This window comes from Falco cherrug, chromosome Z (genome assembly GCF_023634085.1).
Source record: "Falco cherrug isolate bFalChe1 chromosome Z, bFalChe1.pri, whole genome shotgun sequence".
In the NCBI taxonomy this organism is placed as follows: domain Eukaryota; kingdom Metazoa; phylum Chordata; class Aves; order Falconiformes; family Falconidae; genus Falco; species Falco cherrug.
The window spans coordinates 63,040,304-63,057,024 of NC_073720.1; the positions used below are offsets into that span (position 1 = coordinate 63,040,304).

The 16,721-nt window shown below is 37.5% G+C and overlaps 1 protein-coding gene across 1 annotated transcript in view; it reads left to right on the forward strand.

Moving 5' to 3' along the window:
- KCNN2 (potassium calcium-activated channel subfamily N member 2) overlaps positions 1-12,185 on the forward strand; it is a 73,866-nt gene extending 61,681 nt beyond the window's left edge. The window contains exons 6-9 of the mRNA XM_055699658.1: positions 1,385-1,495; positions 4,004-4,131; positions 8,802-8,871; positions 10,764-12,185. Of these exons, the coding sequence (XP_055555633.1) occupies positions 1,385-1,495; positions 4,004-4,131; positions 8,802-8,871; positions 10,764-11,051 (597 nt within the window). The 3' untranslated portion in view covers positions 11,052-12,185. The remainder of the gene's footprint in view (positions 1-1,384; positions 1,496-4,003; positions 4,132-8,801; positions 8,872-10,763) is intronic.
- Positions 12,186-16,721: the final 4,536 nt, after the last annotated feature.

A 16,721-nucleotide genomic window follows, 5' to 3' on the forward strand; every position in this document is an offset into this window, starting at 1 on the left:
GAATTAATTTATGTGAGACACTTCCAAAATTCATTGGGTCTCTCAGTAGGTAAGCAGAGAGAGCAGATTCATCTTTTTGAGAACACTATGTGAATAAGAGTTTTCAATGAGTTAATTTATTTTGCAGTCTTTATGTGTTTATTGATGGAATTTGTATTTTGGAAGCTAGATTCAGAGATTTGTTCTGGATTTTTCTGAAGAGAGTAAGGCAATTGAAGGTGGGGGGTGGAGAGAGAATTAATTAATGGGAGAAATACAGAAAGAGTGGAAGAAAGCCTTGCAAATGTAAATTAAATGTAAGCTTCAGTGTGCAACAGGAGATTGCTTTATACTGGAGGGTAACTGACAGGTGCAATTTGGGTGAAATTGCAAGAAACACAGCCTCATATAATGTTTTTAATGTTACTTTTTATTTAATGGGGGTTTTTTAGATTTTATGTTATTTTTGTTATTTAATGGGTTTTTTTAGAAAGGACTTGTAAAGATTTGGGCTTTTTTTTGAAAAAGACTAAGGTAACATAATTTATAAATAGTGTAAACTAAGCTATACCTCTAGATGTGCATAATAGACACTCCTGCTCATTACGTGGTTTTCTTTCCTCCCCGCCACTAAGAGTCTCAATTTGTGATGCTGATAAAGGCAGTGTTGTTTCAGAGGGACAGGCACATACTGGCTTTGGCCTGATGTGAACACGCGTGTCTGTATATGTACATGCATATGCATACATACACACAGCACAGATGAGAAAATTGGTATTTTCTCCATCCACGTTTTGAAGAAATGTTCTTGTGTATGTGTGCTGTTTTAAAAGGTAATAAGACAAGAAGAAATACTATAGGAAAAGATCATTGAAGGACTTGGAGAACAACAGGGAAGTATACTAAAGTGATTAAATACTAAACTTATTATTATTTTTAGGCCCTACAGAAACTCCTAAGATTTTTTTTCTTTTTTTTCTGTATGCTAAATACTAATCTAATCTTATTTCCTCTTTAGCACTTGCTGTAACCTTGAGACACTAGTTAAGAACAGGTACTCTGCATTTATTTGCTAATATTCTGGAGTTTAAAAGTTGTTTTGATCACCCCCTTTGTTTATGCACTAGAAATGGGATGTGTTCAAATTTTCAGCCCCTGCAGAAAAAAAGCAGAACTTTTAAATGTTGCTGCTCACTAATTATTTTGACGCCTTGACAGTTTACCAGCCTGTAATTACTAACTTTTCCTATTACTCTGAACTGAAATAGCTGTAACGTGTTCACTCTATTTACCAGGGATGAATCACCTGATGCCTGTCAGACTTCTACAGCAAAGGAGAAACTTCCGCTAAAAACTCTGCAAAGTGCAGCAGTAACATCTTGAGGGTTTATTTTATTGTTTTCAGGGTGCTGGGTGCACTGCACTGGTGGTAGCTGTGGTGGCAAGGAAGTTAGAACTTACCAAAGCTGAAAAACATGTGCATAATTTCATGATGGACACCCAGCTAACTAAAAGAGTAAGTCACACTTTATATTTGCAACTGAAAAGGAAATGTGTGTTAATTTATTTCTGTATTTGTTTTAAATAGTCTCTTGCTCTGATCTACTGAACATTTTCCACGGGTGTGATTTTGCAAGGAGAAGGAGTCGAATGCCTTGAGCTTTTCTCTGAATTGAGGCAACCATGAATTCTCAACAGATTTGGAGGATTGGAATATTCTTCTATGAGGGGCCCTTACAGCTGGAAGATAATTGATATAACCAACAGCTAAATGCTGTGAAACTAAAGACTATTATATTAAACTACAAAAACTTTCATGCAGCACGTGAGAAGAACATATGACATTTTTGTACCTAAATTGTTGAAATGCCTGTTATACACAAGAATTTAAAGCTATGAAGGACATTCTTAAGAAAAAGACTTTCATAGTTTCTGAGTGAGACAGGTTTTTTAATTGCTTTGTGTACTCAACACGAGGATCACTTAGTGGCACACAGTACTGAAGTGCCTTGGAAGATCTATGTAGATAATATTTTTAGAAGAGATTATTTCAAAACCTTTTTATAAATCATTGGAATTCATAAAATGTATTTTTTAAAAGTCCATATGAAATATAATTTAAATTGTAATAACATCTTGGAAAATGAAATAATGCAGCAAACAAGGCAATAAAAATCCTTTATTGAAATAAACAGGTCAGTGTTGAGGGAACAAGCAAATGAGTAGGAGCTACACAATCCTCTCAACTTCTTCACTCTTCGATATTGAGAAGAGCCAGTATGGGGGGGAAGGTCCTTACACAGGACCTCAGCAGAGCCTGTCCTTGCTGACACGAGGAGAGGGATGTTGATGCCTGAGCTGGAAGCCATGGTTCTGCTCCAGAAGGAAGGAGGTTGGCTGCCTCGGTACAGCTCTGCGCAGTGGTGTGCTGCCACAGGTCCTCTGCTGTGGAAAGCCATGTCACGTCTCTATGCGCTGGTGTCCAGGACACATCAGTACACCGCTATGGTTGTGCTGGCTCCCTCGTCTCTGTGCTGGTCACCACTAACAGGTTGTACCTCCCCTAAGCAGTCAGAGTGGGGAAAGACTAAGGATGAGTGGGAAGGCAGTTCTTATAAAGCTATAAAAGGTGACTTGAGATGTCTATCTAAGCTTGTATATCTACACTCCTATTATAGTCAGTTAAGGTCTTGTTGATAGTAGACCGTAGACAACAATTTGTTCCTTCCTAACACAGGCACTTTTCTAGTTTAATCTGACAGCTGAGCTCAGAATGTCTTTCAGGATGGAAAAAAGTTTTGTAAACATTGGCCAGGTTTTGAGTCTAGTGTACATTTGTGTCTTTTAAAGGTTACTTTATTTAGTTATCCTTCATCTAAATCTAAATATCAGTCTAATACTGTATCCAAGTGCTGCTTTGGTAGGTTCAAAGCCATGAAACTCAAATCACATGAAGAGCAAACAAGCAAACAAATCTGAGATGCATGTTAGGTCACAAATTAGTTACACAGATACTAGAGAGGTTTCCCACAGCTTGATGATAGCCATACCTTGCGGAAATGCAAGCACTGGGTAGAGATTGTGTGGAGGTCTCTAAAATGCGATTGTGCTTCCACTGAAGTCAGAACCAACGTTCTCCAACAATTCTACAGGTACAAGGTGGGGACCGCTTTCTGGGAAGAGCTACTGCATGACATTCCTGCGATGCCTTTACCTAGACATTGACTTAGCTCCGACACTACAGTGACTGGCATGATATAAAGTCAGAGAGAGAGAAAATAAAGACGAATAATAAGGACAGTTTTCCTTTGCAAGTAACCTAGTTGTTCTGTCATTAATCAACCTTGCATTGAAATTCTTTGTCAGTTGTTTTCAAGCATTCTTGAAAATTTTAGAGGGCCTAAGAAGGAACTGTAGGTACTCTAACCTTTAACAATGTAGGGAAAACCTCATTTCAAAAAAAAAATTCAAAGCAGTTACGAAATAGAACACAGGCCACATTAATTGACAATTTTTTTTTTATCTTCTCAGAGAACGGTAAAAAATAAACAAGAATAAAAATTCAAAGAAAAATGAAAGTATGTTCGAACAGCTCTGGAAATTTAAAGTCTGTTAAATGGCTAAGAGAAGAGGTACCAATCATCAAACAAGAATGAAAGAAATGTTATGATCCTATTAAATACATATAATTAATTATCATACAGATAATGCACTGGTGTTTCCTAACTGTAATTTATATTGCCATAAACACCAAATGGTGCTAACTGTTTAAAGAGGGACAAATTATTCCCCAATGCAAAGAGAGCTGGTCCCAGTGTCACATTTATAAGTAACACAGAAATTGCTCAGCAGTCCCCTTGGTCCATTTATTGCTTTCTGCCCTCAGTGCCGCAGGTTCCTGATGTACCCAATTCCCACAGTTACGCAAGGCTGTTAAGTGCTTCAGCAAGAGTTTATACCAGAAAAGAGAAAACATGGCACAATGGTACTTTTGTCAGCCTGGTGTTTTTCTTTCATTAAACAGGTGAAAAATGCAGCGGCCAATGTACTCAGGGAAACATGGTTAATTTATAAAAACACAAAGCTGGTTAAAAAGATAGACCATGCGAAAGTAAGGAAACATCAACGCAAATTCTTGCAAGCTATTCATCAGTAAGTACTATTTTGCTGTGGTTTTCCTCTCCAGGTGTTTTCTCTCTCTTAGTTTCCCTCTCCCGCATAGTTACTCTTAGTCCCTGTGTTGCATCCTGCCCTCTCCCTTGTCCCCCCACCTCCCCTGCTTCATAGAACATTGCTCTGGAGGTTGATTTTTCTCTAAGGCAAAGCTGTAGTTTTACTCTGTTACCTGTTTGTGGAAAAATTAAGAAGTGTACTGGCTGTGTATGTCCAGTATGGGGTAAATAAAACTTTTTTTGTCTTTTTTTTTAGAAGTTTCCCACACTTCTTGAATTATGTAAGACTATTGTTGTCTTTTGCCACTGAGACTGTCCTTTGTTGTTACAGGTAGTAAGATACAAGCTACAACAGACAGAAGAAAATGAAAAAGTTTCATTTGTAGTAGTTGTTTTAATAAATTAATTTATACATTTTTATATAATTTGTATAAGCATTAATAGATTTATTTTAATAATTTAAATTAATTAAATAAAATAATTATGTGATATAAGAGAGCCTATGAGTATGTATGTAGTGTTTAATGAAAAGAATATGCATCAAGTGTGATTGTACAGGCCAACAGCCATTGGTTGCCTCTCTCTACCACATATTCTTAGTGCATAAAATTGAATGTTGGTATGTCAGTTATGACCCCTGGCATCCATCCTAGAAAATGAGAGTATATGCCAACAGTCTGTGTGTGACATTTGAGCACCTCTAGCGCGATTGAGATGGGTTCTTCCCATCTACTGAAACCTTAAGGAATTGAAAACAAGCCAGATAACTGCAACCAGTGTTAGGATTAAGTTGAATTACAGTACTGCCAGACAATAAGTATTTATCTAAAATTCATAATACATATTTGCCATAAAGTACATCAAAACCAGCAGAGTTGCACAATGATTCAGTTACCCTTCTTTAGACTACATGGAGAAAAAAAGAGACTTCTGTTCCCAGGAACCACAAATTCTTCTTGAAGAATAGTCAGGACCCATGCCACTATTTGTCTGCTATATTCGACGTCCCCATCCAGCCTGAGGCAGCTGTTTGTGCAGTCTATGAAATTAGTTCCCACGAGATACTGGGGAGATGTAGATAAACTGAGTAAGTTTAATTTCAAACTGATGTCTTGATAGCTTTTGAGTGTGGGTCTGTGTCTGATCCAACCTGTGGGAGATGCAAGGGAAGCATCCATCATGAAAAAAGAAACCTATGTGTCATCTTGAAGGAAAAATGGGAAGGAAAGGTCAGGTTATCATGTTTCCTATTAATAAATCTAGGCTAACAGTCATTGTTTCTCTCTTTCATAGCAATGTTTTAAAGCAATGGGCAGCTAAGCTTAAGATATGAAGTAGTCTATAAACCTTTATCACTATATTGTATTTAGCAAAATTGCAGGATTAAATGTTACTGTGATATTGCAGAAATACTTGAAGGAATATAAAGATGACAAAAGTTAAGGCATTTTTATGTGATTATATGAAGTATGTTTTCCCAGTTTGGTCATCCTGCTTAGATTAAAACATTGGGAGGCAGAGAGGAGTGGCAGGGGTTCTGGGATAGAGGATGGCACGTCCTGTGCATCCTTTGCTGGACTTGAATCCTTGATTGCAAAGGTTATTCCTTAATATTTTAACTTTGCTATTTATTTTGTGTGTCTGTGTGTGTTTGTGTGCGTGCACATGTTCAGAGAAGAATCTAAAAAGCACAGCAGGCTCGATCTGCAGCTTTATATATCAGTCAAGACCAGAAGAGCTTCACGGGATAGGAAGTGTTACTCTGCACCTGCCTTAAAAATTCACTAATGAGCAGGGGTGAAGAAGGTGGCAGCAGTAATTTTTTCCTAGCTGTGCCAGCCAAAATTTGAACAGCTATGTTAATAATGCATTTCCCTCTGTTCTTTAGCACTTTGCATCCCATTCCCAAAACTTTTGTGTGTAATAAAAAGAAGAAAAGAAAAAAAAAGGATAATTTTCTCAATATGCTGAAGAATGTGCCATGGGTGAAAACATTGCTCTAGCAGTTTGCTTTCTCCTGGCTGTAGTGGAGTAGATGAGTGCAAATGATTTTTTTCTCCCTTTACATCTTCGAACTTTACTCAAGTGACTCATGGTAGTATACGGCTCATTTCTATCCTTCTGGATTCTTAGGTTTTTATTGTTTCCCCTCCTTTCACCTTTCCAACTATTTCACTAAAGACCGAAATAAAAAGAGTGAAGTTTCAGGGACAGTTTCATACAAGAAGCCAGAGCAGATCATGGTAGCAGTCTCAAACTCACGGTCACAGCTCTAAACTGCCTTCAGCTGGTCTGGGTCTTTTTTGTTTCTCATGCACACCAAGTAAGATGAAGGTGAAATCATCACTCTGAATGATACTATTAAAAGGCCTTTTGTGTATTGTATGAATAAGAAAATCTACAGATAATAGTTAATGGAAAGGTTTGCAGCTATTACAGGTTTCTTCATCATGAATGTGAGTTAGACTCCACCTCAAAGAAGTAGCAATTCCCTAGGACTTTCCACTTGCTGAATCGAGCCCACTGTGCTCATTTGGTTGTTTTAGTATATTTTACAGTTTCTTTTCTTTTGTCTTTTTATTTCAACAAAATGAAAATAGAGCTCGGAAGTAAGTTGTATAAGCTGTTCCTTTCTAAATTTGCAGAATTTACCACTGTCTGCATGCAATAAATAGTCTTTATTTGTGAACTTCAGTGGTCTGATTGCTGCCATGGAAACACGATCCAGAATCATGATCTTTTGCTGTGATAAGTGAAGTTCATAAAATCAAGATGTTTCATATTTTCTCTTAATGAATTTAGGAATGAAAGTCTGACAGCTTTTGTTAAATCTGGCTGCTGCAGCTAAAGACTTGCCATTACCTAGAGATACATTTTTACAGTCTGTGATAGGTATTGAGTTGATTAACATGGGGCATTATCATGTTGATGTCACTGGTACTTGTGTTGCTACAATAACAATGGATTTCTTGAAATTTTAAAATTCAAATACTAACTGGCAAACAGATGAGTCAGTGAATCTTCAGAAAAGCAGAAAACACATATTCTGCAAATTACTTGAGAGTTGCGCACCAAAACACTAGGGTTATCATTCCTCAGTCAAATTATTTCATGCTTACCTTTGAGTAATTATTCTGTTCTGAGACTGTAATGATATAGCTCCATACCTGGGAGACACCTCCATACTTTTTACTTCAGAATAGCTGCAGCTCATAGCCCCTGAAAGCACCATTCTTGCAGTCCGCATTTATGTTGTGGTTTGAAGGAAGTCTCTAGGGGAAGAAGAGCATATGACGCTCCAGTAACAAGCCACCAGCATGTCATTTTTATGTGAACAATTGATTTCTACCTTAACAGAGTTAATTCCAAGTGTGTTAAAAGCTATTTCACTCTTCACAATTTACTTTCTCATGGTGGTTAGACTAGATACAAAAGGAAATGCTTGGTATCTAAAGGCAGGAACAAAAACTTCCTGATTTTGGAATATCTTCAAGAAGACTTTCTTTAAACTAGTTTTCTAAGTAACACCATCCCTGAAAAACAGGCAGTGTATGCATTCGCAATCCACCTGCCACAAAATGCTGCCAAACTTATTTTCATTTGACAGCTAACCAAATGGTTGGTTTGGTTGGCCCTACATGCTAGTAGGCTGCATGGCATCTCATCACACATAGCTTAAAACTGATATGTTGGTTTTGAAAAATGCTATTTCCTGCTTAGAACAGCCACAGGAAAAGTCATTGGAATTCCAAGTATTCCTCTGTTGGGAAATGTTGAACAAATAACTTGCACTTAAGGGAGAAATCGCTTGTTTGTGAACATTGCATCTACAAACCACCCCTTTAGTAGTTAACCTGAAAAACATGGGCTTTGTTTCAGGGAACATGTAAGAAGGGTCATGTATATATCTTTCAAAGAATGCACATAACTAATAATGATGCAGACAGATAGGCTTGAAAGAGAAAAACATACCCTTGTTGCTGCTTCATAGTTTTTCAATGTTGTAATTTAAATCATGCATTGAAAAGGAATGTCTAATGTAAGTTTAAAATGTAATCATATTTAGATTCACAATTATGTAAGAAAATCAAATGTATTGGCAAGTAAGTTGGTTATTTAGCTGCTGGTCAGATGGAAGTTCTATTTAAAGTAATGAGAAACTCACTTATCACTGTATTTCCATCAGGTTCAAACACCTGCTAACCCAGTCCATTTCCGACAGAACAGGGCTAATACCTGTATCTAGTCATGTAGGCATGGGAAGATTCTTGATTGATACAACATTAATGACAAAAATCAGTTGTTCTATGTTTCTTCCTATATCTACTTGTCACGATACTGAGGCTTTGAGGAATGTTTTGGCTTTCTTTCATATAGCCTGGATAAATTGTTACCTCCCTTTTTGAATTCAACTTTGACCACGGCAAGTGGTATTCTCAAGGACATCACATTTCCTTGCTCTTTCTTTATTGCGGTGTTGAAGAAGCATGCTTCTCATTGTAGCAGGCACATAACCAATTCTGACTTTACACAAAGTACTCAAGGCATTGTCCATGCAGTATTTGCTCTTATAAGTTTTGTGCATGCTTTTTAGAAATGCTAAGATGACACATACACCAAAAAAATCTGACTTAAAATTGCACTTTTTAGATTAAGAAGTGTAAAAATGGAACAAAGGAAACTGAACGATCAAGCCAACACTTTGGTGGACCTGGCAAAGGTTAGTAGAAAATTACTGTTACTTTTAACATGCATCCTTTCAAAATGAAGAGTTTGTAAGTGAAGTTGTTATGCATTATACATGCAAATATTGTTAACGAGTTTGTTATTTGTAGAAAATGAAAAGATGTGTGTGTTTTGTGGTAAAACCTACTAAATAAACCATCTTGTTTATGGCTCTGGCCAGAGTTTGAATGCACTGTATTTTGGGGGTTTGTTTGGTGGGTTTTTTTTGTACAACTGAAGAATTCAGAGGCTGATTCTGAGAGCTCCTGAAGTGACTGCAGTGGTGTTGGTAAATGCTGAACTGCGAGTGGGCTGTAGTAGTGTAGTGCTGCATAGTGAAGAGATTTCCCGTCCGGCGTCAGTGACTGTGCCATGAGGGACCATAGTACACAGGCTCTCATGCAGACTGGAATTAGAGGTTCTGGTTTTCTATTCCTGTTGTCTTATGTAGCAGTGACTTTGAACAAGTAGGTTTAGGTCTGCATTTGTTTAAATTTTTTAAATGAACAATAGCTGCCTACTTTGCCAGTACATAATAAGACTTTATGGATCTTTTTTAAGACAATTGAGATGAGGTAAGAGGCTGTTCAGTTGCAAACGGCTTGTCTGTTGTTGCTGGGATTTTTTATTAATATAAAAGAGTAACTAGAGAGTTAGAGGGCTGAGCTGATAGCATTCCAGGTTTCACATTAGACCTCAGTATATGACAGTTACTTTGATTAGCATTCTTACTACATTAGAGGCATTAATGGACTTTTCCTAAGGGTTTCTTGTACACCTCTTCATGTACCTAAAACCCCTCCTCAATTAAAAGTGTATCAAGGCAAAGATTAAATTATTCAGTGTTCATTCCCCTTTTGCTTTAAAGAACCACCTGACAACCACAGTTGCTGAAAATACATTTCAGTCTAATGCTCCTGGCAACTGGTAAGGACTTTTCAGATACTATTAAATGTAGACTGCTTTGCTATCAAGGGCTATGCTAGCATCTTGAAACAGTGGGCAGAGAAATGGGTTATCGACACTCATCTGATGCTGAAGTGCTTGACACTGCAGGCAGTCAGTCATTCAATTAATTTTCATTGCCTTTGGATAGTTTATAAACTTCAACCAGTTATTCTACTGATTTACATCCAGTTTTAATTTGTTTGTCTAATCTGAAGTCTCAGTCTATCAGAGGAAGAAATTGAGTCATTATTTGTAACCAGTTTCAAGTCGCAACGGAATAACACGTTTCGGATTACATTTTTACTGACCACTATGGCATTTTAAAGTACACCCTATATACTTGCTGTAGCCAAATACTGTTTTATGGAGGGCAGACAGACTGGGGAATGCAGAAGCAGAGAAGCACACAACTGAGCTTTTACTCTTTGCACTACATTTCAAAAACAATCCACCCAACTACTCTTAATACAGCCAGTTTAAGAAAACCTAGTCAGTTTAAGGAGAAAGCAAATGAACATTTGTGTTCTGCTTAGAAGAATGAAGGTATTTAAAACCAGAGGAAATACAGGGGAGTCAAGGCTGTCATGGCTTTGGAGGCTTTGGTCTGCTGGTGGCTTACACAACTGACTGTTCACAAAGTGCATTTCTAAGCACCTTGACTTCTAGAAGAGGTCTTGTCTTTTGTCTAATCCATTTAGACCTTGACAGCTAAGGTGCTACTCAAAATATATTACATTTCTGCTCAACAAATTTAGTAGAAAGTTTATTCTGAGTCTACAATGAAAACTAGTTCACAAGACTAGATATTGTTATAATATTCATATTCTTGGGGATTTTTGCGAAGCACAAAACCATTTACAAACCTTTGTAGAGTTATGCTGCTTGTTACAATATTTGTAAGATCTCTCTAAACCTTTGTTTACATCCTTCTACTTTCAGACTCAAAACATCATGTATGACATGATTTCTGACTTAAATGAAAGAAGCGAAGATTTTGAGAAGAGAATTGTCACTCTAGAAACTAAACTGGAAACGTTAATCGGTAGCATTCAAGCTCTCCCTGGACTGATTAGCCAGACAATCAGCCAGCAACAGAGGGATTTCCTTGAGGCTCAGATACAAAATTATGATAAGCATGTTGCCTACAGTGCTGAACGATCACGATCTTTGTCAAGAAGAAGGAGATCATCCTCCACAGCACCACCAACTTCATCAGAGAGTAGCTAGAAGAGAATAAGTTAACCACAAAATAAAAACTTTTTGCCATCATATGGTCAATATTTTAGCTTTTATTGTAAAGCCCTATCGTTCTAACCAGTGTTATCTGGGTTCTGATGTCAGAATCCTGGAAACCTGATCACATTTTAGGCCAAAATGGTGAAAAAGTTCTTTTTTTCCCCCTCCTCCTCTCAGATGCACAGTGAATGCACCTATTATTGCTACATTAGATTGTTCCTCCTGTAATTTCACTAACTTTTTATTCATGCACTTCAAACAAACTTTACTACTGCAGTATATAATATAATAAAAAGGTTAATTTCTGCACATAGTTGCTCGGTTACTTGGACTTAACTAAAAAAAAAAGCTCACAATCAAAAGGCCTAATTATAAACTTTTAGGAAACAAAATTGAAGCTTAATTATTTCTCACTATGAAAACTAATTCTCTAAACTTTGCTTGCAGTGGAGGGGGAAAAAAATCAATGTTCATCTAACAGTGTGCTGTATATGTATAGTCATTTTAAAAGGTCACTGACAGCTTCAATTTCTAAAGTGAATAATTAAAAATATAGTTTATCCTAGAAAACAAGTTATAAAGTATGATACGGGTTTTTTAAATCTTCTTGGGGCTTTTGTTTAACATGTGTTTGTATACACATACATAGATAACATATATACATATATACCTATGTATATAAAATTATTTATGCAGTGCCCATGGCAAAGATCTTTTAAACTGACTATTTGTAAAGCTACTGGCATGCCCAAAGCACAGGTAAAGTCCCGTTCATTTATTCAGAGTCTCAAAGTTATGCCAGGTAAGGATGTCCAGATGGAAGCATCACTTTCAAGCTGGAAGTCTCCCATTAATGATGATTGGGTTTTGAAAGTCTTGGGTTGCTACTCTTTCTCCAGTCCCTTTTTGGTGTTTCGTGTTTCTGGAGTGAATGACTGGCACACAGGGTTGTGGTGTACACAATTGTGTGATGGCAGCAGTGTTCTGTATATACTACGTTTGGGTATTCCCCATGATTTCTGCTATGCAGTCGAGCGTAGCAAGACACTTTTAGCAATATTTCCCAAAACTGTTGTAAAAAAACCTGCTGTAGATTACAATTATGGCAGTGGGGTATCTGTGGTACTTTCATGCACAAATAATGTCTCCTGCTTTCTTAAAAAAAAAAAAAAAACCACAAAGCATAGTGTACACATTTGTGAAAAAGTTCTGGCTGACTTTTCTCCTGGTTTATATTCCAGAGTAGCAAAACTAAGTAAGCTTCAATGCTCAGCACACACAACTTGCATTCACAATTCCTAATTATAAACAGGAAATTATTTGACTTTATGAAATATCTTACAGTACTTGCTATTTATGAAACATACCAGTCACCCCCTCCAATTTCCAGACAAGGGTGAAACTTTAGCTAAGTTTAACAAGCTGACTGTTTTGGAGGAATACTAATATGTACTAAATACATATTGAAAGAAATGTCAATTGCTCCATGAGACACTGTGAGTTCTGATCAGTAGTGGCAGGCAGGGAAGATACTAGTCCTAGTATCTAATACTATGTAATACTAAAGTCAGGGATGAGCCATGCTGGACAAAACAGAAGAGCTGTTCTCCCCAGCACCCAAAATTCCCCAAACCAAAAACCAAATACATAATCTGAAAAACAGCAGACACTTCAGGTCTACTTAAAATAAAGCATCTGCCTTTTTTGGGGATACAAAATGTGTAACTGATTAATATCAGTTACATTTAGAGGCATTGCTTGTTTATGAAAAGGTCAGGAGTGTCTCTAACAATTTTCACCTCCTTGAGACAGGTGGTGAGTTTGCAGTATTTTTCCCCCTAGGTGAGCAGGAGAGTTGCATGCCTTTGGAGTGCCTTGTTTACAGACTGTGGTATTTTGTGACTGGAAATAATGAGCACTATGTATATGCGGTTCTGCTTTTGTTTTTGTGAATTTCATTTTGTAAGGAAAGCATGGATATTGTACAATGCTAATACTGTGCTGGTCCAGTCCTAAGCTAGACGAGATTTTGAGTGGTCATGAGGACACGCACTTTACATTATTTGCAGGATTAGAAGTAGTGATTAATAATATTGGAATTTAATAGTCAACTTTCAGAATTCTTTTTTTGAAGCTTTTTTTTTGTTCATTCTCCCATTTTTTGTGTTGAATTTAGAATATTTTTCTTATCATTGTGTGTGAAATACACTTGCTGTAGCATGAATACATTCCTTTTTGTCCCGTCAGCTTGAACAAGCACTTTCACGCTTTACAATACCTTTTTTTTTATTTGTAAGAGCCTTTTTTTAGCTCCACATTGAAAATCCTTGCCAGTCTGTCTGTTTGGATTAAGATCTGTCTGGTTTGAATTCTGATGTGAAAGAGCAACTGTCATCCTTAACCTCTCAATTTCTTGTATACAGTAGGACTCAGGAGCCTGAAACTGCTGAATTCTTGCAGCAGCTTTGTGCAAGCAGGGTTGTGAGCACTATCCCTGTCAGTAGGGTTCTGTCACAAGCTGGTAAATTCTTCTGAATTCCTTTCTTTGATTTTAAAGCAAACAACCAATAATGACACCATGGAATACTCCAGTTCAATTTCTTAATTCACTTTAAAGCTCACTACAAATATTTATCTGCATTTTTTGTAGTAATGATCCTTTTCTTCTAATACCTGGTTTTGAAAAGCAGTTAAGCACAACACATGAATCCAGTCGAAGACAAATACAAACTTCTATTCAGGAGAGCACAAAGCAACATGGCTTTGATTTTCTTACTCCTGATGCAAAATTCCTTTTAATCTTTCCTTGTTTGAGTTTTGTAGTACCACAAATTCCATTACTGATTTTTTATTTCCAAAACTTAAACTTCTTCACTGTTCTCAGCATATGTGCTCACCAAAAGGAAAAAGTAGCATTATAGCAAATCTCTGAAACTGCTTGTGTAGTTGAACGTAGATTTTTCTTTGAAAGATTGTTTACAAATGAAAAGGAATCTTTCTGATAGCATACAGTATAGTTCCCATGTTACAGTTTAAAAGCTTCATGTGCTTCTTGCTTTAGTCTCACTGATAGGAAAATTCAGCTTTCAGTTGCTATTGAATTTCTCCTTTTCACTGCATTCCAGACGCCGATTCTGTTTATCAGTTACTTTGGAGTCTTGTTGCTAATCCCTGCATTTTTAATGACATTTAGCAAAGATCCCCTGCCTGAAATGTAAGATCACAAATAGGCCTATTCACTATGCTTAAAACTAAGTACATTGATTTAAATAGTAATTTTTAGTTGCATTTAAGTTTTTGCAGGATCAGAATAATACATTCACAGATATTGTACTTGCAAACGCTCTAGCTCCGCAAATCATTATCTGCTGTAAGCCTGCAGATCTACCCAGACAGACTTCTGCAACTCAGCCTTTCTTTACCTCCTGCTGCTGCATAAGGATGGATCTGATATGGAAAGAGCTTCACTATCTGAAAGTTAAGCATCCGGCTTAGGAGCTCTAAATGCCTTTTGGAAATCCATACCTTTCCTTCTGAGCTATTTAAAAAACATGGCTCCCCAGACTGAGTCTGAATCACTGTCGTCATTACAAGTCAAAGATAAGTAATAGGCATACAGTTTTCCTGCCACTTAGTTTGTAAGACTCCTTCCATGTCAGATCATATGTGGACAGTCAAATTGATAGACTGCACACTTAAAAGCGTATCTAAGCATAAAAGAATAAATGGTTTAAATATGAATGTCTAATATTCAGAATAAAACCTATTACCCATATCAGTACTACAAATGGATATTGTCTGAAAGCTCTTTTCCCCTAACCGAAAGTAATGAAAAATTCTTAGTTTTATCTGTGGAAGAAAAATTTTCTGATTAGTAAGTCTGTTCTCTTGTGAGCTCTATCTACGGAAGGAAGATTTTCTGATTAGTATGTCTCTTCTCTTCATCTGCCAAATTTTTTTGTGGCTCATATTGTTTCTTTAAAAGGAAGTCCTTAAAGTCCTTTTGCCTTTTTGGTCCACGCCTCTCAAAATTATTAATTGGTGAGAAGCAGTCAAATAAAGAGGGGAAGGGAGGAAAGAGCTAACAGCGCTGTCTCACTTTCAGCAGCTTACCCCTGCATCAGCATGTTTTATGTGCTCTGATAGGAACTGTCACAAATTTCCTCCAACATCACTCCTGGCTACCTAGGTACAAGCCAGCTGTAGCCCAGGAAGAGCACTGCCCTATCAGTACAGTCCCGAGGTGGATCTTACCCACACTCAGAGCCAACCATTTATGATGTGGAACTTTATGTATGCATAATGAAACTAACCTACCTCTGTCAATCAGGGTTTATGTTTCTGATCCTATACCTGTTAGCACAGGTGCAGAGAAGACTGAGCTGTAACATCTGTTTGCCTTTCTTCTCCAAACCGTGTATCTATAAGGATCTTTGCCCCCTCCATGACTGAGAGAATAAAGAAAAAGAGATGCTTAGGAGACACTGTGGTCCGGTGTGCACACGTGTAGCTCTGACCCACCTGAGTGCCTCACCATCTGCATGTCAACCCTGGCCCAGAAACCACAAGTGTCACTCACTATAGAGTGAGTTTGCACAGCACTGAGCAAATAAGCCATGTCTTTCAGGAACATCCTGATGCACAGGATGATTGCAATAAACAGGAGAGTTCTGTTAATTTATGCAACTGCTCCAGACTTGTGGCTTAGTGTAGCACTGAGCCTAATGCAGACACTTGACTCCCCGCCAAGAATGGCTTGCAGCTGGGCAGTGCAACACAGAGATGGAGCAGGTGCAGCATAGTCTGGGCTAGGGTGTGTAGACATGCCTTGAGAAAGCTAAAATGGAGGCAGTTGCCAGAATTAGCATGACCATATTGCTGTATGTTAGACTTTATTATAGTGATACAGTTGAAGGTCCATAAGGTCAATAATTTTCAGGGTTTTATTTGAAGCAGATTCTGCTGCAGAGGACTGCAAAGCCTTTCTGCATAATGGAGGGTATGGAACACACCTGCAGTGCAAGAAAATCTCTGATCCACAAACACGAACATGTTGCAATCTAGTGTGGCAAGTGACCAAATCTGATGGAGAAGTGAAGCACAACATATTTTATGCTGACTTTCCTTGTACTCAGATTCACTTAAACCCATTAATATCTTCAAATATTTAGGACCGTCTAGACGATTTTCAGTTATACATGAAACAAGCAACAAGCTTTTAGTTAGAATAAAACATTCTAGTTTAATGTGATGCCTATTCTAACCTCTTGTTGCCTTCCAAACCTGCATTTCCAAGTATCTTGAGTCTAAAGAGGAGCCACATGTTCTGCAGTGTGGTGACAATAAAGCAGGTCTGTGAGTGGAAAAGCATCTGCAGTCCAGATAAATGGTCAAGCATCATGTGACACCAGGAATAATAATGAAGCTAAAACTTTCAAGTAGGTGAACTGACCAGCTACTAGCCTCAGAGCTTAGAAAAATTTTAAGTGAAGCCTCACTCCATGTGTGAAAGTCATGGGTACCAGTGAACTGTAAGAGACAGTGCAATTACATTTCCTGACAATGAACAGTAGGGACACACTATTACAGAGTATGAGGGTGGCTTATCACACAGAAATAAAAGAAGATATCTTTTATTAAAGAACTCCAAACTCTGTAACA